The sequence below is a fragment of the Aricia agestis genome, chromosome 13, assembly GCF_905147365.1.
Source record: "Aricia agestis chromosome 13, ilAriAges1.1, whole genome shotgun sequence".
Lineage (NCBI taxonomy): Eukaryota > Metazoa > Arthropoda > Insecta > Lepidoptera > Lycaenidae > Aricia > Aricia agestis.
In genome coordinates this window covers 432,262-449,943 of record NC_056418.1, presented here as the reverse complement: position 1 = coordinate 449,943, position 17,682 = coordinate 432,262, and the positions used below count along the sequence as shown (strand labels likewise).

Sequence of the window (17,682 nt, the reverse complement as noted above, 5' to 3'; positions counted from 1 at the left end):
ATTTGAAATGCCCGTACTATTAAAAAAAAACATGTATCAGCAGCCCTATACGTCATATTCATGGCCATACAAATCGCTGCCACACACAAAACACTGCGGTGAAAACTATATTCCGGCATGTCCCGGCTCTGGAGTCTGGACCACCTATGTTCTTAAAGAAGTAAGAAAGACTAATTTCTTATTCTTACAACGAAATATAATTTTACTTCATGAAATACATAATATTATTTTACAAATCTAGTATCGACAAGTTCATCGAATGTATTGTGCTAAAATGGCTCGCAGGCAGCTTTTGAAAGAGGTATTTAGGCGTTTTGTTAAAGTGAAGGTTTTTTATTTTCCATCAGGAGATTATTATGTCGATAAAAACTTCTGAAATCGAATGAATTTAAACACGCATGAAAGGAGATGGAGCTACTAAGAACGTGGAACACGAGGAAAAACACTACAAAAGTGTGAGCTTTATATGGGATTCGCACGCAACTATTCGATATAAAACTCGAAAACAACACGTTATTATTACCGAACCGGAAAACTGTTGCAAGCTGTAGGCTGTAGCATGTAAACAACGGCTGACGTAAAAAATCTAATGGCATAATTATGCGAAGGCCGTCATGCTCCGTCAGACCTCAAACGATGAAGGGAACGCTCAAAATACCTTCGGACCTTTACGAGTTCCAAGTACAATATTTGACCGTCAGCTGGACAGTAAATCATTGTATCATAATTTCAAACGCAAAGGGCGCGGCTACATACAGAGGCCGAAGCCGAGAGCATGAGTTGTACCAATAAAGAAGGCAAGTTTATAAGAGGTAGGTACTCTTCCTTAAGATATATTACTTGTAGAGGTATAATTACACATTAGAGACATATATTTTATGTCAATTGTGAGCTATTCATATCTCTAGTAGGGCAAAAATGAGATAGATCAAATATTGGGAACGGCCGTTAGAGGTACTTGCGGCTACTTTTGACAAGGCAACCCAACATTAATCCATTTTATACATTGTAAAGATTATTTTAAAATAAATTTGATCGAAAAAAACGATTCCTGCAGGATTTTACGGTCGGATCCAATACTATTAGTTCACTTCTTTAGGTTAGATATTTTTGTAACCCTGGTCCATATATCCAACATGCCCTACATGTTTACCCAACTTCTTTACAAATATTGGAATAAGGCAATGAGGTTTTCATGAGTTTCAGTAATCTCTTGGTTTGTTTCGTCGTCTACACTCTACAAGACAAACACGATCTTCTATTATTGTCTCCATCGCGAGCGGTTTGATTCGATGATGCAACTGCGTGTATTTTTGTATGGAGACCGTCCTGTGACCTGTCCGTCGCCCCGCGCCCGACGGGTTTGACCGTCAGCTTTCAAATGTTTATTGGTATAATCCACTTTCTCACGCAAAAGGCGATTTTCGATTTGTGTTTCTCTACAATACGCTCTTACTTAAATGGCTTGACCGATTTAACGATACTTGTAGTTCGTTTTTGCTTTAAAAATAATAATTTAAAAACAGCCACCTTCTTTATGGATGTCGGTTAAAGATAGATTAACGATTTAGAAAAGGTTGATATTTAGCTAATCTAGGCATGTATTCTGACTGATTGCGCATAAAACACACAAATAATGTTGGTATAATCATTATACACCCACGCGCAGCCCTCGGCGGCAATGAAGATAATGTAATAAATCATAATAATATTTAAATATCCTCCACACGGCTAATGGTCCGCCCAAAGTTTCCATCACGCGCGTGCGCGTGCGTTTCAATTGTTCACCACGGATCTGCTGTCCTTGGACCAAGCGCCACTATTAACGTTCATCTGGGATAAGTCATAAGCTTAAAGAGTTATAAAAACTTGAAAGTATCGGAGCGTCGAAAATAATAAAATTGCTCGGCTGATCCGTAGTGCTCAAAATATTTATTTTTACCGTCATAAATACACGTCTAAAAGTACGTCTAAGAATATTATTCCAAATTCCATAGTTTTCTCACAATGCTAATGTTAAATATTAATTTAATTTCAACTTATCAATAAATCGTATTCGATTTACTAACCTGAAACTCGTTTAGCTGATTATTGCAAACTTTAAATCATGTCAGCATGTCAGGTAGTAACTATGAACGTGACTAGAAATGAAATAATTTGAAAATCACAATAATATGGACTACGAACAAACATATCAGAGGCACGCGATGGATGAGTGGCGATTTAAAATAAATAATAATCGCATATCAAGAATAAAGGCCAATTTATAATCGCGATCAGGCAAAGTATAGACTATAGTAGTCTGCAATGAAGATATTTGTATTTGTAAAGTAGAAGACGTACTTATAATTTGTTGTGTCCAATAGCCATTGACACATGTACTGTCAATAGTACCAGTAAATAACTATAAATAATTTTCAGGAAAATTGGTCTACAGATTTAGTTATATTGTTCTCAACTGTTTTAATAGTCTGCTGAGATAAGAGATATCCGACGAGATACATTATCATTATCGCTATGTTTCACATTTTTATTACCTTTTTGAGTGGCAGGCCGCACGCGTTATCAGTTATCACTTACCCTAGACAGAATGGCTCTGTACTTGATTTTTATGACGCAAAACAAGTGTTAAACATTTTAGTAGTTCTTTATTACATTGGGAGTTAAATAGATTTTTTAAATATGAATGTAATACTTACTTAATTAACAAAACATAAATAAGGCTCAGCGACTTTTAATGATACTAGAGAATTAGAGATCGTCCAATGGTCGAAATTCGACTTTAGCTTTAACGACAGTAGGACTACTACCAATATTTAGTAAAAAATAATCACTGACTTTACGAACTTTATGAAAATAATATTGACTTTATCTTTTTTATTCAACTCTTGTCTCTGGGACTTAGCTGATTTCAGACTGGCCGGTAAGCATTGTTAATAGTACCTTAGATCCAATAAAAAAACTATAATCCATTCTCAATTTGTCAACATGTTGTCAACAGACTTCAACCATAAATAAAAGAGTATAATTCGTTTGTATAGGCTTGTCACTCAAAAATCTGTCATTTCTCATGTGCGTGTGTTGTAGTGTGTAATGTTTTATTTGTTAAAAAAATGTATGATAAAAACATAATTTCAAAATAATATTAGCTCGATGCACTCTTTCACCATATAAACTATAACTGTGCACATGCACCTACGTTTCCCCATTTTTTGTAAAAAGCTTTTCGTTCGCGTATTAATATTATGATGATATATAATAATATTAACAATTTAAAACGCATGTTTTAGTACATTGCAGGATAGGACCAAAACTGTCGAAAATATTAAAAATATTTTTGTAGTAATTTCAGTCTAAAATATAATCGCGTAATTTAAGCTCTTAAGTTTTTCTCTGCCATGCTACGATTTAGGACGCTGTGCGCTGTTCAACCTAAATTGGAAAGTTGACTTAATAAAAATCGCTTGCGCCTGTGCCTCGGTCCAACGTCCTCACATAATTGTACACATTAATAAGGTAGGAAATCTGTTGATGGGCGATGCCGGTGCAATTGGCAAACAGTGCGCGTGCGCCGACCGCGCACCGCCCAGAAGGCAGCAACACGTGCATCATCATCAACCCGACTACCACTTGTAGGTGTAATGGTGTAACTGTAAGCAATGCCAATAGGTAGTAGTAGGTACTAGGTAACACAATCAAAGTGACAATACTTAAGTGTTAAGACTAAGAGTGTGTCCCGTACATAGAGTCGAGGTAGCAGCGCTGAAAGAACTATTTCTAACTTTTATGTTTCGCTCCAACGCGACGTCATGAATTTTCTCAAACAAAAAATAATTAACCCTTTTCGCACTTGGCCGGTTTTTCTTTAAATAAAACGACAAAGAAAATTAAAAAAAAAAAAATTTAGTTGTTATTTTTAGCAATATTCCGCGAAAACAACTTCCACCTTTAAGTAAATGAGTGAGTGTACGCATAGACATGCGTACAGCACCTCCCTCCTCCCACACTGCCTATGCGTACACTCGCATGCAAGAACTTGCAAACACCACCACCACACAAGCAATAATGTTGGCAAATCCGTGCAAGGCCCCTCACCACCATGCAGGTTGAAAACCTCGACGCGCGTTTCGCCCCAACACCGTTAAGACTTAACGGACGTTGTTCGCAGAGTCCACATCCTGAGGATGCTCCGGTGTTGGGGCGAAACGCGCGTCGAGGTTTTCAACCTGCATGGTGGTGAGGGGCCTTGCACGGATTTGCCAACATTATTGCTTGTGTGGTGGTGGTGTTTGCAAGTTCTTGCATGCGAGTGTACGCATAGGCAGTGTGGGAGGAGGGAGGTGCTGTACGCATGTCTATGCGTACACTCACTCATTTACTTAAAGGTGGAAGTTGTTTTCGCGGAATATTGCTAAAAATAACAACTAAATTTAAACTATGGATTTCCGCAAAGTAACGCCTGATTCCATTAACTAAAGAAAATTAACTCATTGCACCAATAAAGGAGGAGCAAACTAGAAAAATATAATTTAGAGCTTTGCAGTATAAATAACATTCTGATTCATACCTAACCTTGTGTTGTTTTGTATTATAGTTTAAGTGCAAAAAAATTATTTAAGGATGTATATAAGGTCAAATTCCGTACTACATCCAATTAAATTGTGAAAGTACTAAATATGTAAAAAAATTGGACACCCAGACACTTATTATTAATTATAATGATTTTTAATAATAGATTTTTAAAGAACTATTCGATATTTAATTATTATTGAACAAAATTTTGTTGTTGTTTGTTGTTGTGGAGGTTTCATGTTTGGGCTCATATTAACGTCCTCATTGAAAAGGACATATTTGATAGATGGTAATCATGAGAATATGATACTGTTGATAGAAATTATTCTGCACTATAAGCAACACAAGTTTAAAAAGTATGAAATAAAATTAAATTAAGAAATTTAAAAAGAACCCCGCCAAACAAATTTAAAAAGTAATGAAATAATATTTACTGCCTTTAGTTCAAATAATTCCTAACTTGTGTAAAGTAATATTTTAGTCCATAATTGTTGTCAAGGTGTGTCGGAGGACCGCTAATGTAGATGTTTGATTTTACATAACATTATAGTTTAAGGATCAGTTCACAGCGAACCGAATCGAGATAATCAGCGACTTGGCGGTTGTAGTTTGTAGTTTACTTGGCGGTCCCCCGACACACCGTGACAACAATTATGGACTAAAATATTACTTTACACAATTATTTGAACTAAAGGCAGTAAATATTATTTCATTTCTTTTTAAATTTGTTTGGCGGGGGTTTTTTTTAATTTCTTAATTTAATTTACTTTCGAGTCATAATTGGTACATTTTCGATACACGCACGTCATTATTTAGGTAAGACAAGACGCAGCACGTTCGTGACTGCGCTCGATGCAGACTAAACAACAGACGGCCCAATTGGGCCGTATTTGAATCTTCACAACGCGCGCGGTAGTAACATATCTGCTTTGAGTTTTTCATCATTGGGTGAACCCACTTTTTTTTGGGCCTAAAAAATCGCAAATCGTAAAGGAAATTAATAAGCAGTTTTTAGCTGTTTATCTTTGTTACAAAGTTCCCAATTCTGACGAATTCTCAAAAATTTTAACACTTCCGGCAAACATTACGTATGATAAATGGAAATTTTAAAATAAATTATTTCACGTAACTTGTCGGTAAGGTATTGATTTTTTTGGATCAATCGATGCAGGATGTTTTATTCTACTATAATTTCGAATTTAGGCCAGAATCTTTGAATTTATAAATGTTATATACATCCTTAAATAAAATGAATCACTTATCGGATGTTCGAATCTTCGGGTATTCCGCAGGGTCCAGCTCGTGGTCCACTTTTACTTTTGTTATTTATCGACGAGCAACTGCGCCTGCCGAACAAAGTTTAACTTTTTTCGTTTTTCAATCAACAAGTTTCGGGACCGAACTCGCTCGGGCTTCTCAGAAGAACAGTCTTGGAATTCAGACTCCAGGGACAACAAACACTATATTTTTTTATCTAGTAGTTACTAGTTAAAGTATATTCTCTGCAAGGCTGTAGACCAGCTATCCCCAACCCGCGGCCCGCCGAGACTTTATCTGTGGCCCGCGTGATGTTAAACCATTTTGAAATTCACGCCTACCGGCTAAATAATGTAAATTCGTCGTGAAAGACGTGAATTTTTTTCCACTTTTAAATCGTTAATTTTGAAGAACGTTATTTTTTAACCCTAAATTTTTTTTGCGTCCCGTAAAAAGAAGACCTAAACATGTTTGTGGCCTGTATGAAAAAAAAATTAGGGACCACGGCTGTAGACACTTCAAAAATAATTCTTAAATATAAAAATACCTATATACTTCCAAAACATTGTTTACAATAATTTAAATATTTAATTCAGTCGTTTAAAAATGATGAATAAAACATTCTAAATTAATCCTGTTTTATCTAACGGTGTTAACGTTACAAATCCATACTAACATTATAAATGCGAAAGTGTGTCTGTCTGTTATCTCTTCACGCCCAAACCGCTGAGCCGATGTTCCTGGGTATGGAGATGCTTTGAGTACTTGCAATGTAATCATTAATCAAGACTTCTAATTTCCCCAGGGACAAAAGGTAAAGCCCACGGAGCTAATATATATTAGCTCCATGGTAAAGCCTTACGACTTACGCGGTACGCCATATTTGTGGACCAGAAATAGGAATAGATTGTAATAAAACTATTATGGATATTGTTATTTTAATAGCATGTAGACTAAGGAAAGGGTATAACATAATAACAGAAAAACTTCTGATTTATACAGCTCCTATACTTGTTTTGAATTATGATGTTACTATTTGATGTGCAAAGTATTCTTCTATTCAAATTTCCATAATTCCACTTCCACAGATGCGAAGTGTCATCTCCTCTCAGTCGTTGCGGTGGAAAATATATTCCTCAATAAATATTCATCGGCGAGCCAACATCAATGACATTATTTTGCATAACAATGAACGTCTAAACATGGTGTGACAGTATGCCACTTGTCTCTACAGGAAATACTTTAGGGTGTCTACGTGTTCCTTGTAGAGAGTTCGCTGTGAAAGTAGCAGCGCTGAATGACGTTTTTTTCTTCACTTTTGTATGATCAAACCCCCAGCCCCACGAGTTTCTCAATTTTTTATGAAATAAAAGGGCAAACGAGCAAACGAGTCACCTGATGGAAAACAACTTCCGTCGCCCATGGACACACGCAACATCAGAAGAGCTGCAGGTGCGTTGCCGGCCTTTTGAGAGGGAATAGGATTACAGGGTAGGGGAGGTAAGGAAGGGAGTAGGGAAAGGAAGGGTAGGGAATTGGGCCTCCGGTAAACTCACTCACTTTAATGAATTAAACAGCCGGACGTGTTTAATTCATTAATTACCGCGTTGTTTTTCACTACATTTTGCTCCAGAATGCCGTCATGTGCCTTCCGACAGTGCAGTAACAAAACGAGGAATACAAATAAAGCCAAAGGTGTAATATTTCACACGTAATTACTAAGATTTTATGAATATTTAAATTATTGTCTTCTAAGAGAAAAATCAAAGCGAAGCGTAAAATGAACGAAAGAGAAAGTAGTATATGATATTACTGTAAGACAAAAAAGGACGACAATATTTTCTCGATACACATTTTGCATGCAAAAACATTGCTACAGTTTTGACGGCATACGTCGTATCTAAGTATTTTGATATCGTTGAGCGAACTCTCTACGAGGAACACATACAGACCCTAAAGTATTATCATTTAGTTTTGTAACTTTTGTTGCATCCTGTATATGAAACCCCGAACCCATTAACACCCTAAAGTTCACACCCTAATCATTTAGTTTTGTTACACCTTGTATACCTACATAGAACAAACTTTCATGCTAATTAGTAGCTTGTTTTGAAAGTTGGCTGTAATCAGCTCCTGCCTCCTAGGCATTTTTATTCCATACAGTTAATGAACTCCCTCCTCTCTCCAGTGGTTCTCAAAATGTTGACCCCCTAACGCCTTTTGAAACCCCTCAGTTTATTACACAAAAATATTGTCGCGTCGTTTCTGCCACTCAGATAATAATTTTGTATGATTGTTCCCGCATCACGTAAATAATAGTGGGTCAATTTTGATATTTTTTGTCATTTATATGCTAAATTATTTCCATTAGATATTGTACTATTTTAAGGGTTCCGTACCCAAAGGGTTTACTAAGTTAGACTTCGATGTCTGTCCGTCTGTCTGTCTGTCTGTATGTATGTGTGTCTTCAGGCTGTTACTCGAGAAACGCTATAGCTAGACTTCTGAAATTTTCACAGATTGTGTATATCTGTTGGCGGTATAATAACAAATACTAAATACAAAATAAATTAAATATTTATGGCGGGATTCCATACAACAAACGTGAATTTTTTTTGCTATTTTTTGCTCGATATCAATAACGGCTTTGGCAGGCACTTGAAATATTCACGAAATACTCAGTTGTATTTGTACTATAATAATTAATAATAAAATTAAAATAAATTAAAGAATTAAGTGAGCCCCCTTTAATTCTTTAGTTTATTAACCCCCACACAAAAAACACAATTTTCAGGCTATTTTTGCTCTATTGTGGTACGGAACCCTTCGTGCGCGAGTCCATCTCGCACTTGGCCGATTTTTTTATATTATAATTTATAAGTGAACATGTATTTAAGTTTTAAAGCCCAACAAAGTGGACAGTAGCTAGTTAACAGATATCCCTAATTTATAGTACAGATATGATGTCAGCCGGCAGCAGCCAAATTAAGGACCGAGTGTGGAACTGTGGACCTCACAGCTACGACCTTACACACCAATAAAACACTTAACGCGCTAGTTGCCATGGTCTCTAGTCTCCACAAGTAGATTTATTACATCAGATAAACCTGTTATGATACGTATGCCATAATTACTTGACAAGATTTTCAGAAAAAATAAATTGGAAGATTTTATAAATTTTTTTCTAACTCGGGGGCCTCTGTGGCCCGGGGGCCCTGTATAGTCGATACAGTGGTAGCTACGCCACTGTTTGTATAGCTCCAATAAAAGAATAGGGAGTTGGGGGTAGCCCAACGTGATAGCGCATTACAGCAACGTTTTTAGAAAGTCGTACACAATCATCATGACGTCCGTACGGCCATTACACATAATATATGTGTTTGTCCGCCGCGTTCGCGCCACATGACACCTCATAATCAGAGCGTTGACCGCTGATACTTGAAATTGAAATAATACAGAGCTATTATTTCGGAGAAAATTTTGAATTCCGCTGGTGCTGGCCTTATGTCTCTAATACAGTTTTGAGTAGCTAAATAAAATAGTTGTATTTATCTGCGCCGCCCCATTTCTCTCAATATACTATGTACAGTATGAAGGGTAGTTGGAGGAAAACTATCTTATATAATAGGGGATATTTCAAAAAGTGTCCAGCTGTACGCAGTAAATAAGAGTTTTAAATCCTCCAAGAGTGGCGCTAGCTGCAGCAAAGGGTATTAACCTGGATCCCAGAAGGATAAGACATAACTTACTCTCTGATGGATGAAACCATAGGTTATTAGTAGTGCCTCGTGTACTTAGAATACCTGTGAATTTGTGTAGCTCTAAGTGTGAAAAGTGACACCTGGTCAGGTACCAGGAACCAAAGTGGACTAAAAATGAGTCTTACTTTACTTATTTTCAAATGGCTAATATTTATATATAATTTGTAGATTATTGTTCTGAACTAGAAGGGGCATTTCGTACCCACTAATGTAGCACTTTGAGAAAAATCTCTATACCATGGGAGAAAAAGTTAATTATGAGGGTAGAAGGTAAGAAAAAATCACAAAAAAACAACCTGTATTATTGCATCAATTTATAGTGTTGCTGATAAGCATAAAGCAATAATTTCTGGAAAGTAATCGTATATGGCAAACTTGAGAAAAGTGTCGTGTATTTTAGGTCATACAATAAAATGTTCAGCTTTTCAAGCCCTTTCATCTATAATCTATAATAATATTATAAAGCGGAAGAGTTTGTTAGTTTGTTTGTTTGTTTGTTTGAACGCGCTAATCTCAGGAACTACTGGTCCGAATTGAAAAATTCTTTCAATGTTAGATAGCCCATTTATTGAGGAAGGTTTATAGGTTATATTTTATTATGCTACGACTAATAGAAGCGAAGAAATAAGGATAGTGTAGAAAAACGCGGGAAATTATTTGAAAGGGCTTATTTGAACGCGCTAATCTCAGGAACTACTGGTCCGATTTGAAAAATTCTTTCAGTGTTAGATAGTCCATTTATCAAGGAAGGCTATAGGCTATATTTTATCACGCTAAGACTAATAAGAGCGAAGAAATAGAGGAAAGTGTGGAAAAAACAGGGGAAATTATTTGAAAGGGCTTATCTCACGAACTACTGGAGCAATTTTTCTGTTATTTGGCACAGATAAGAAGTAGACCACGTGAAGGATCATTGGCTATTTTTTATGGACTAATTTGTCTGTGAAATATCTAATTTACGCGGGCGAAGCCGCACGGAACGTTATTTTTCGCGTGGTCACGACATCACGCGTAAACGGCTGGGCCCATTTTGCTGAAATTTGGTAAAAAGATACTTTGAGTCCCGAAAAAGAACATAGGATACATTTTGTCTCGGAAAAATGTACGGTTACTGCTCAATATACTTTTATGATTTGCGCGTAAACTATTCAATCTATTTTGATGGAATTTGGTAAGTATGGAGATACTTTGAATCTCGGGAAAGGACAAGAAATACTAATTTTGTCCCGGAAAATGTACGGTTTCCGCACAATAAACTTTTATGAATATCGCCTAAACCAGGGCTTCCCAAACTTATTTGTACTGTGACGCCCTTGGGACTTTGCCATTTCTTTACGACGCCCCTCAACCCAGCCCCCAAGAATACCTACTTTCTAATTTTAGAACTAGCCTACCCAACATAGGTTATCATAAAACACTATTTGGACATATATATAATATATTTTTATGAGGAAATAATGACCAAATCAAAACACAAGCATAAGCCAGCAAGGCTGGCTAAAGTGAAGGATGCGCTTGCTTTTCTGAGCATAGCTTCTGAAACCGGGAATATAGACTGCCTGGGATGTATGAAAGATATAATGGGCGAGGCGTTTACTCGATTTGGTTGTGTTGACATGTGACGCCCTTGGGACAATGTTGTGACGCCCCGGGGCGTCGCGGCGCACAGTTAGGGAAACTATTTAATCTATTTTGATGAAATTTGGCATGGAGATAGGAGATACTAATTTGAATCTGGGACAAGGAATGTTTTTGTCCCGGAAAAATGTGCGGTTCCCACACAATTAACTTTCTGATATCGATGTACGGGAACAACAGCTATAAACTAAAGTCCACGCGGACGAAGTCGCGGGCAACAGCTAGTTTAATATAATATGTGTGGATGTGCTACAGTTTGGGTACTGCTTCTATACAAAAACGCCCCTTGTTCTTTATACAAATTTTGATTATGTTAGTTCTTAAGAAAATGATCATTATCACCTACTGTATTCACCACTTTTATAGCAAATAAACGAATTGAATTGAATGTGATTAAATTCATCGCTCAAAAGCTGTTCTTGAAACGATAAACAGATTTTGGAGTTATACCATATTTGTAAACCAGCTTGTGCGGTGCCTAACTTTTTTTTTTTTTTTTTTTTTTTTTTTTTCGCAGAGAAATGCTGTGACGCATGCGACGCAGGGGATGGGGACTCTCACTGCGGATATGTGGGGCTCGCCGCGGCGAAGATGGTGAGTGCCGCGGCCCTACCCACTAAAACTCTGCGGTGCTCCTCTCCACCACTTTTAACGGTGACGTGTGAACTGTACAGACACCACATCACCGTCAGTGGACGTCTGCTTGTTGCAGACTCCTCTCTGTGGGGGCGTTTACTCGCCCCCCAGGCCAAACAGAGGCCCCTGTAGGGGCTTGCTTAGACCATTCCACTGCCTTTTGTCGCGATGCACACGAGCACCCTGCGCATCACGACCCTCTCGGTGCGGTGCCTAACTTGACGTGGCTTGTATTGTGTCACGACGCGGAACAATAATAATATTACTTCAACCAGTTTTCAACTTACAAACAAGTTTTATATTAAAAAATAAAACCTACTTCAAAATTTTACTTAAAATTTCCTATCTCAAAAACTACCGAATCGATTTTGATGAAACTTGCCGTATTCCCTAAGTTGAACCATATCTAATGGCTATACGTACGTACAAACAGAAAAAGAATTACGGACTTGTAGTTCCGGAGATATAAAACAAACATACATTTTGAAATTTGTCACATTTGTTTAATGCTTTGATACAATTTTATAGCTACACATCTAAATAAGTAAGTTGTCTCAGAAACGTGTATACGATTAGTATATCTGCATTAATTTATCTCGATATTTGCCAATTAGCAATATAAACGGCACCAGTATGCTAAAGTGCGCGCCGAATTAGCAGGGCCGAAGCATAACCTTATTAAAAGCATAGAACTGACATCATGGTTGAAAATTTCAACCGTGATGTCAGCTTCCAAATTCTTAAAAAATATGTATACTAGCTTAAGGAACAGCCAATTTAGGTAAGAACACGAAAAATGCACTGTCTCTACGTTTCCTCTTATCTCTAGTATTTCAACTACTTGAGTATTTCAACTTTAAATACTTTTTTAAGAATTTGAAATGGTGATCTTCGTCACACGGCATGAATCTTATATCGTAGTTTGTAAGCAACCAATCTTCGCGGCCCCATGGTATAAATTTTCTCACAGATTGAGAATCCATTCCGTACGATTTGGTTAGAGTAAAGAGGCTACGCGACTGCACAGTGCAGGGGCCAGGGGGTCGTAGCTCGTAATGTAACAACACAAATCTAATGCGGGTTAAAGTTAACCCTAGATTTAATACTATTTTATTTCTCTCTCTGTCTTTCCCTTATTAAAGAAGAGGCCATTTTAACATGGATTGGTGGTATTGGGCCTCAATCTGTACTCTGTAGTAACATACCTGATTGGTAGTGAGGTCCCACTGGTCGGCGACGAAGGACTGCCTGCTGAACAGGAATACGGGCACCTGGTGGTCCTTGACGGGCGCCGGGTCGCTGTTGATGCGCACCACCGTCAGGTGGGTGGTGGTTGTGCCCACTGAAATTACAGGATGATCATAATGTGGTCTAGTCAAAGGGAAACAACATACGTGTGGCACTCGGGGACTGCCGCGGTAAGAATAGAATAGAATGATTTATTGCATAAATCATTCTATTTAATATCGTAAAGCTATTGTATAGCATTTTTTATCAATTTATGAAATTATAATTCGCATACGTCTAGTCCCACGCACACAAACACCGTGCTGGCAACGCCGCACCGTTGTGCGGGTCGGAGTGGGGCTGTTAGGTTTTTTTCGTTACGGAATTTCTTGACTCGGTCGCCGCACTCAAAGCCCGCGATAAAAAGTATGGAATAGCTTAAAAACTATGGACAATTTAGTCAGAGTTTTAGAGGAGTACCGAGGCCAGCACATGATTGCTTTTCTACTAATAAAACATAACCATTAAGAGGATACACCAGGGGCGAGAGAAATTGAAAATAGGTATTTGAAAATGTATTGCTGTCTCACCAATCTCAAGTCTCCCACCGCAGAGCGCGATAGAGACACGACAAAAGTTCCAATAAAAGAACAAAAAATCTTCGATTCGTTGTCCGCTGATTCCTTCTCCAAAACTTAACCGATTTAAGTACTTTTTTTCAGTAAGAATTAAAACAAGGCTTGAGCTGTGTTCTTATGTTTTATTTTTGTATATTTTAGCCAGTTTTGTTTTCTGGGTGTTTGAACACAGAGGAAAATCTTGCAATTTTTTTGGGTTTTTGTGCGTTCTTTTCTTTTTTAATAATAAAATTATGAAAAAAAAGAAAACATAGGGACATGCTAATAGTGGCCATAGATATTCAGGAAAAAAATTATGACTCTACCGGCATTATCCAAGGAGGAAACAGGGGACAGCGTTTGTATGGAAAAACGGCGGTGTGGACTCCTCTTAACCTATCTAAATGACTTTAAGTCCTATTTTTTTTATGAGATAAGGGGGCAAACGAGCAAACGGGTCACCTGATGGAAAGCAACTTCCGTCGCCCATGGACACTCGCAGCATCAGAAGAGGGAATAGGGTAGGGGATTGGGCCTCCGGTAAACTCACTCACTCGGCAGAACACAGCGCAAGCGCTGTTTCACGCCGGTTTTCTGTGAGAACGTGGTATTTCTCCGGTCGTGCCGAAGCATGGCTCTCCCACGTATAAAAAAAATTACACCTGAAGGCTAGTTTATATTACTTATTAGTTTATTCTTATTTATGACTTGACGGACGTTGTTCGTAGAGTCAACATCCTGAGGATGTTGTTGGGTGTTGGCGCGAAACGTGCGTCGAGATTTTTTTCATATTTAACTCATATTAGTCTATCATACGCTTTTGTCACTTATATCAGAATATAGAATCGTTTCGATTCATAGCACATAGGACGGCAATACCCTATTTAAGTATCAATTATTTACAAGGCTTATGGTTCAGAGTAGGTTATAAGTTATAACTTATAGTTTTTATCAATGATGAAATACTCAAACCAGATATGTTACTACCGCGCGCGTTGTGAAGCTTCAAATTATACGGCCCAATCGGGCCGTCTGTTGTTTAGTCTGCATCAAGCGCAGCCACAAATGTGCCGCGTCTTATCTTACCTAAATAAATTGAAAATGACGTCGTGCGTGTATCGAAAATGTACCAATTACTCGAAAGTAAACAAAACACATGGAATCTCTTACCACATGTCTTGATTGCAATCAATACCTCGATTATTTACATTTTCAATTATTTTTTCGAACAATCTGGAAAAAATCGAATTTTCGTCATATCTCAGACGAAGAAAGAGACAGCGATACGATTCGACGTTTAAAAATAGAACTGTCTCTTTTACGTAAATGGTTTTTCGTATCTTTTGTTTCACTCATCTGTAAATTTGTCAATGTCTGCAATTTTGAATTTGAAAATTGTTCGGAAGAGATTTAAGCCGGAAAATAGTATGGACGTAACATATCTGTTTAAGTACAATATCATTGGTTTTTATCAACAAATCAGCATCATAATACCATAACTTTTGTCTCTCTTTCTATCTCTCACTACTTTCATTCCATTACGACTTATGAGTTACGACTGTGTAGCAAAATTGAAAAACTATTTGTTTGCCAGCGCGCGCGATATTAGTGAACATATTTTCACATATTTGGGCTGCTATCTGCCGAGTGCCGAGTTATTGACAAAGTCGCATGGAGACAAGATGCGGGCAAAATTAACATGAACTAGAGATCGCCCAATGGTCGAAATTCGACCTTAAATATTTAATTATCTTCTTCTTTTGGCTCCCCGTTTAAAGTATTGACTATTTTAGATTGATTAAAAAAAACAATCCTTTTTTTAATTTGACAACAGACTTCAACCATAAACAAAAGAGTATAAATTCTTATGTATAGGCTTGTCATTCAAAAAGATGGTAGTGTGCACATTAGTGTAATGTTTTATTTGTTAAAAATGTATGATAAAAGCATAATTTCAAAATAATATTAACTCGATCCACTCCTTCACCATATGAACTATAATATTGTGCAAATTGTCATTCACCTACGTTTCCGCATTTTTCGTTAAAAGGGATCCAAAGTTTTTCGCTCGCGTATTAAGAGGAGTCCACACCGCCTTTTTTTCCGTACAAACGTTGTCCCCTGTTTCCTCCCTGGATAATGCTAGTAGAGTTATAATTTTTGTCCTCAGTATCTACGGCCACTAATACAATGTCCCTATGTTTTCATTTTTTTCATAATTTAATTATTAAATAAGATATGAACGTTCAAAAACCCAAAAAAATGGCCAGATTTTCCGCTGTGTTCAAACATCCAGAAAACAGATTTGGTTAGATTATACAAAAAAAAAAAACTAAAACATAGGAACACAGCTCAGGCCTTTCTTTAATCTTTAATGAAAAAAGTACTTAAATCGGTTAAGTTTTGGAGAAGGAATCAGGGGATAACGAATCGTTGATTTTCTGCAGTTGTCTCTATCGCGTTCTGCGGTATAGGTGTCGCAGAAGAATGGTTTAAACAGCCGTTCAATCAAACAGCTAGCCCTTTGACTGAACAACGCCATTCAATCACACGGCTTTACGTCATTTAGTCGACTTGTTGACTACAACGTTCAACACTACAGCTAGACGACGCTTAGCCAACAGGTTTAATGGCAAATTAACTAGGGTGACTATTAGTTTAATATGTAATTTGGGAGAATAGGAAAACTTTTTGTATTTTTAAAATGAAAGATTATTCTTGGATTAAGTTTAAGGGGTGACCAAAAGTTTAATGTAATAAGTAAAAATAAAAACGAAATTCTGAGACGTGTTTTGTGACGGTCGCCGGCTGCTGCCGCAGCACCGTCACAGTTATGACCTAACCTACTTTTGGACTTTCTGGATTGTTTGTTTTTGTTTTGGCGGAGGGCTGCGCCCCCCGAGCCCCCCTTTATTTTGGTGACGGTCGCCGGCTGCTGCCGCAGCACGCTCGCTGCGCTCGCTCGGCTCCCTCTGTGTTGTGGTCTAAGTTCTAACCCAACCTAACCAACTTTTGGACTTTCTGGATTGTGTTTGTTTTTGTTTTGGCGGGGGCCGTCCCCCCGAACCCCCCTTTCGGGGGGACTGAAAAGACTGTCTTCTAACTAATTCTAATTTTGAACATATTAAGCACATACAATAATTATAGCTGATTTATTATTTATGGAATTGCAATAAATACCTTGGTGATGTATTTCACAATCCCATAATTTCTTCTCGAATATTTGTTGAAATTTTGATTCACTCGTATGTGCCTCTATAATTTTTGTCTCTTTAATAATACTTGTAACTTTTATTAACTAGTACTTCCTTTCCGAAAAACAACCACAAACACCAACAAACACCTGCTAGTTGACGCCATATTGTAAATAAAACGCACCTAGCGCCGCAGCGGTGCGCGCTGAACTACTTCAATTAGACGGCGGCTTTTGAATCAGCTGTAGTGTTGAACGTTTTGCGCGACTAAAATATTCAATCTAAAAGCTAGACGTGTGATTGAATGGCGTTGTTCAGGCAAAGGGCTAGCTGTTTGATTGACGGCTATTTAAACCAGTCGGCTGCGACATAGGCTTGAGGTAAGGGAGACAGCTATAGATATTTAACCTATTTTTTTTTTCATTTCTCTAGCCCCTGGTGTATCCTTTTAATTTAAAGATATAAAGAACAAAAAACTTGTCATATTATTATAATTTTCTACATACAAACCGCGATTTATAAAAAGTCATTATCATTGTTTATGTATTTCTAGGACTAAATAAGTTATAATTTTGAGACAGACGTTGGGATCCCTAGTTACCGCGGAAGCTATTTTGGGAATACCTGATCTAATCTCTATAATATCCTTATAAATTCAAATAACACAGTATAGAAAATTTGTTTTTTTTTTACGGTTTATAGATTTAACAAAATATTCAATTTTTTATAGACAGATGGACAGACAGATTACAATTTTGGACCAGTCACCAATAACGAATT

The 17,682-nt window shown here is 37.3% G+C and overlaps 1 protein-coding gene across 1 annotated transcript in view; it reads right to left on the bottom strand.

Moving 5' to 3' along the window:
- LOC121732884 (GATOR complex protein NPRL2-like) overlaps positions 1 to 17,682 on the bottom strand; it is a 38,522-nt gene that overhangs the window by 12,220 nt on the left and 8,620 nt on the right. The window contains exon 4 of the mRNA XM_042122902.1: positions 13,070 to 13,206. Within this exon, the coding sequence (XP_041978836.1) occupies positions 13,070 to 13,206 (137 nt within the window). The remainder of the gene's footprint in view (positions 1 to 13,069; positions 13,207 to 17,682) is intronic.